The following is a 4757-nucleotide window of genomic DNA, read 5'->3' as shown; positions in this document are numbered from 1 at the left end:
ATGAGTCAGGATCCCTTGATGGCAATAACTTTGGTGTTTTTTTGTTTTTTTTCTTTTCAGTTGTTGGATCTCACTATGGGAGCTCTGGGGGCTCTGGAGTGTAGTGCCTAAGGCATTTGACGCTAATCAGAAGGCTGGCAGTTCAAACCCACCAGCCACTCTGAGGGAGGAAGGTTGGACAATCTACTTCTGTAGCAATACCACCTCGAAAACCCAAGGATGGGTCAGAGTTGGACCGACTCCACAGCAGGGAGTTTGGTTTTGGTTTGCTTATGGGAGCTCTCGTGGCATAGTGCCTAAGACATTTGATTGCTAACCAGAAGGCACTCCCCAGAAGGAAGACTGAGCAATCTACTTCCATAGAGATACTGGCTCGGAAACCCAAGGAAGGGTCTCTATGAGTCGGATTCAAGTTGAATGGTAGTGAGTTTGGTTTTGGTTTTAGACTTCACTATATCATTGTGAAATAGGCATAAAAATACCTGCCTTATAGGGTGTGGCAGTTAAGGTTATGTGACAACTTGGCTGGGCCTGGTTTTGAGTGGCTGGGCAGCTGAATGTAGTTATTCCCCATGGTGAGACTGGTAATCAGCTCCATGGTAGAATCTACTGGAGCAGCTGAGTGGCTGCCTTAAGGATATGGTCTGCTTCCAGTATATAAGAAGCAATTTTGAGGAAGGTCTCCAGCTTTTGGCACGCTTGAATCCTGCTTGTAGTAGAGTATTCAGCAGCCTGCCATGTTGTCTGCAATCTTGGGACTATTAATGGGACTTGAAACAGCCTGCTGTGTGGTTTGGTAACATCGGGACTGTGCCATTTTATTTTCCAACCTTGGGCTTGTCAGCCACAGCAGCCAGTAGCTGCCTGAGTGAAGAGAAACACCTAAAGCTTCAGTGGGCCAGGAGCAAGAGGCAGAGCTGAAGCCCAAGGTCAAGGGGCTTTCACCCAGCCTCTAGACCTGGCACTTTGAACTTGGACTTCTAGCCTCCAAAACCGTAAGATAATAAACTTGTGTTTGTTCAAGCCACCCATTTGTGGCATTTTCTTTTAGAGTGGCACAAAGTAACCAAAACATAGGGTTTCTGTGAGAAATCAAGGATGTAGTCTAAGTGAAAATGCTTTGTAAACTATAAGAGCCATACAAACTTACTTTAAAAATTTACTTTATAGAAAATAAAACTGAACCATTGAAGAAGTATGTCCTGAGTAAGATAATTATAACCTGCTATTAGCAAGACTTTATTTCTAACTCTCAGTCTAGTGCTTTTAGTTAAAACAAAATTGTATAAGTAATATTATAACAACAATAGCAAAAATTAAAAAAAATACATAATGTCATTTTAACAAATTGCCTATTTGCATATATTCTTGAGTCTTTCCAGACGGTCCCTTTGTAACTGCAGTGGTAATACTTTTGACTTAAATTTTTTTCCCAGTCCAGTTTTAAACCTGGATCACTGAATTATCTTAAACCGCTTGTTAGTATGTAAGCTGTAATTTTGGATGCTTGACTTAATTTCATGATCTTCTATCTTGGTTATCAAAACATGGTCTGGGGACTCCTGGGAATTCCTGATGCACTTAGAGGGGTGCAAGGGCTAAAACTATTTTCATAATAATACAAAGACATCACTTGTCATTTTCACTCTCATTCTCTTTCAAGTGTACAGTAGTTTCCGCCAAAAAAAAAAAAAACAAACTCACTGCCTTCGAGTCGATTCTGACTTACAGTGACCCCCTTTAGGTGTCTGAGGCGGTAAATCTTTACACAAGTAGATTGCCCAGTCTTCCTTCCATGGGGTGGCTGGGGGGTTTGGACCACCAGCCTTCTGGTTAGCAGTCAAATGCCTTAGGCACTATGCCACCAGAGCCAACATAACCGATGATATAACATAACATTGAATGTGGAAGCAGATATGAGAAACTGGACATCTTCTCTTAAGCCACACACTTAGGTACTCCCACCCCAATGCCATTGAGTTGACTCCAACTCATAATGACTTTATAGAACAGAATGGAATTGCCCCATAGGATTTATTTAGATATTCGATTTGCTAAAAGATTAAAATAATAATGATGATGATACCACATTTCTCACCAAAATTTATTTTGCTTTGGAAACAATAAAATAGTTGTTAAAGCATATTATTTATATTATCCTGTAAACCTGTTTTGTTATTGTTATTTCAGTATAAATTTTAAAAATATGTTAAGAATTTTCTCAGTTTCAATCTCTAATGAAGTCAATATTAAGAGATAGAATCTAAATAAGCAAAAGCTGTTTAAAACCAAGCTCAGTGCCATTGAGTCGGTTCTGACTCATAGTGACCCCCATTGGGTTTCTGAGAAAGTAAATCTTTATGGAAGTAGATTGCCCCATCTTCCTTCTGCAGAGTGACTGGTGGGTTTGAATCCCCAACCCTCTGGATAGCAATCAAATGCCTTAGGCACTATGCCACCAGAGCTCCTTAAAAACTCTTTAAAAAAACTCACTGCCATTGAGTCGGTCCTGACTCATAGCAACCCCTCCTTGGGTTTCCAAGACAGTATCTCTACAGAAGTAGATTGCCAGTCTTCCTTCTGAGGAGTGGCTGGTAGGTTTGAACCACCAGCCTTCTGGTTAGCAGTCAAGTACCTTAGGCGCTATGCCACCAGAGCTCCTGAAAAGCCCTTGAGGGCCCTCAAAACTTTAATTTATAATTTTTAAGTGTGTAGAAGTACCTGAGACCCAAACTGCTGCTTTCTCCACTGAATTTGAACCATGTGATCAATGTGGCTTCATACTCAGTTGCTCATCTGAGACCTTTAACCTCAAGCCATACTCAAAAATTGAGTACTGGCTCATTTATGTATTGAGTCAGGTCAGAATCACATGTGTCCCTCTCCTTCTTTTTTCATTCCAAGTTCTATTCCTAGGGAGTTTTGCCATACAGTCTGGAAATTTTGAGGGTGGGGTGGAAATGGGCTCAGTTCCAGGGACCCCTAACTGTCATAGTGAGGCTGTAACCGCCCGACAATCTTGGCCTCCTCCCAGATCTCTGGTCCTAATTCCTCTATCTCTGACCACCACTTGTGGTTTCCCCTTACCTTTAGGAGGTCCTGTAGTTTCTCTGCACCTCTTAATATCCTGGTGAGTTCCATTCTCTCACTCCAAGCTCATAGCATCTGGTGCCAATTCAAGCATTAGGTTGAACATGCCATCCTGATGTTAAAACAGCAGGTTTTTAGCCTGTCACCTTAACACACTTTCCTCCTATGCTAAAGTCCTGTGGCAGCATGAGCTCTTCTGAGACTGGACCAGCCTGGTGATTATCAGTAAATGAGCTACTAAACCTAATGAGGAGAGGTAGTGTTGGGGCCTGGAGTGGGTGTCAAAGGGCAGCTGAAGGACATTCTCTTACATGGAAGAGGAAACAAGGGTCTGTTTCACCAGGGGGTCTGTGCTGTGATAATGGAGATGGCCAAGAGATATCTACATGGCTCTGAGACCAAAGAATATGTCCTGGTGCCGGCGGTGGGCCCCTGCCCTGTGCAGGATCAGGCCTCCCTCAGGCACTGAGACCCCCTGAGCCCCTGTGAACACTGGGCAGATGACAAGAGGACTGTCATCAGACCCCAGCCTGAAGAAGGGTCTCAGGGGCCCTGAAAATGTTGACCGGGGACATGTGTAGATGTGTGATCTGTCCCTCATGTTGTAGAAGGAGACATCTCCAGCTTCGTAGTCCAGGAAAATGCCCACTCGGTGAAGGCGCTCTTTCAGGGGGATGATGGTCTCAGGGGAGGACAGGGCCCGGTATTGGTTTCCAAACATTTCCAAGGCCCAGAAGCCATTCTGAGGAACCAACAGAGCCTCCCCTTTCCTTTCAACGCTGTCTCTACAAACGCCCACAGCCCACACCATCACATTTTCCATCTCCACCTCCCAGTAATGCTTCCCTGAGTCAAAGCTCTCCCGACCCAGGACACAAGGCCGACAGTCAAATCTCTTTGGGTTTTCAGGAACACTCTGCCAGGAGAGGCCCCGTATCACACTTCTCCGGTCCTGGGACAAGAAGAGTTCAGGGTGAGCGGTGTCAGGGTCCAGGACCACATCAGCTGCAGAGGAGGAAGCAGTTAGTCTGAGGGCTCAGGATTACTGGAGACTGCATGATTCCTGGTCCACAGAGGGGTCTCAGAAAGTTGGTGGGGATCCCCCATGTGGTAGCCTTTTCTATAAAGGCCCTGTGATCCAAGGCACCTCATAGACTCAGAATTCTCGAGGCTGCACTTCCATCCCTAAAGTGAAAGGAACAATGCCCTCAGGAAGAGGAGAACTGGTCCTTTAAGAAATCCAGAAAGTTCAGCAAATGAGCTGAAATGAGTGGTTTCTATTTGATCAGATTTGCTTCCTTTCCTATACAACACATGGTTTTTACAACTTTCTAGTTAGAAACCAAAAGAGAGGCCATGTCTGTTCAATGAAGCAATTAAGTCCCATTTTTCACTCCACAGAAGCAATAATCGCACATAAACCAATTAAGGCAAATTTCTCAAGACATAGAGTCCTGAGCAAGTTAAGTCTCTTCACTGGTTCCCTGTGCGCCATCACTGCTTAACCAGGTGACAAATGATTTAAATGATTGACAAGGGCACCCTTCAAAGTACAAAGAAGGAGCATAATTGTCCCCTAAAAGCCAACCTGTTGCCTGAGAGGTATGTGTGGCAAAAAGTATACGTATGTATGTGTGTATGTGGGGATGGGGTGGATGGGTATTTCC

At 44.1% G+C, this 4757-nt stretch overlaps 1 protein-coding gene across 1 annotated transcript in view; it reads right to left on the bottom strand.

Moving 5' to 3' along the window:
• Positions 1 to 3472: 3472 nt before the first annotated feature.
• Positions 3473 to 4757, bottom strand: part of LOC103204680 (butyrophilin subfamily 2 member A2-like) — a 21448-nt gene continuing 20163 nt past the window's right edge. Inside the window, exon 7 of the mRNA XM_007949885.1 lies at positions 3473 to 4095. Coding sequence (XP_007948076.1) covers positions 3473 to 4095 — 623 coding nt within the window. The remainder of the gene's footprint in view (positions 4096 to 4757) is intronic.

Source organism: Orycteropus afer, unplaced genomic scaffold, assembly GCF_000298275.1.
Source record: "Orycteropus afer afer isolate SDZICR_OR568_19922 unplaced genomic scaffold, OryAfe1.0 scaffold00255, whole genome shotgun sequence".
In the NCBI taxonomy this organism is placed as follows: Eukaryota; Metazoa; Chordata; class Mammalia; order Tubulidentata; family Orycteropodidae; genus Orycteropus; species Orycteropus afer.
The sequence above is the reverse complement of the archived record's forward strand: the minus strand, read 5'-3'. Positions and strand labels throughout refer to the sequence as shown.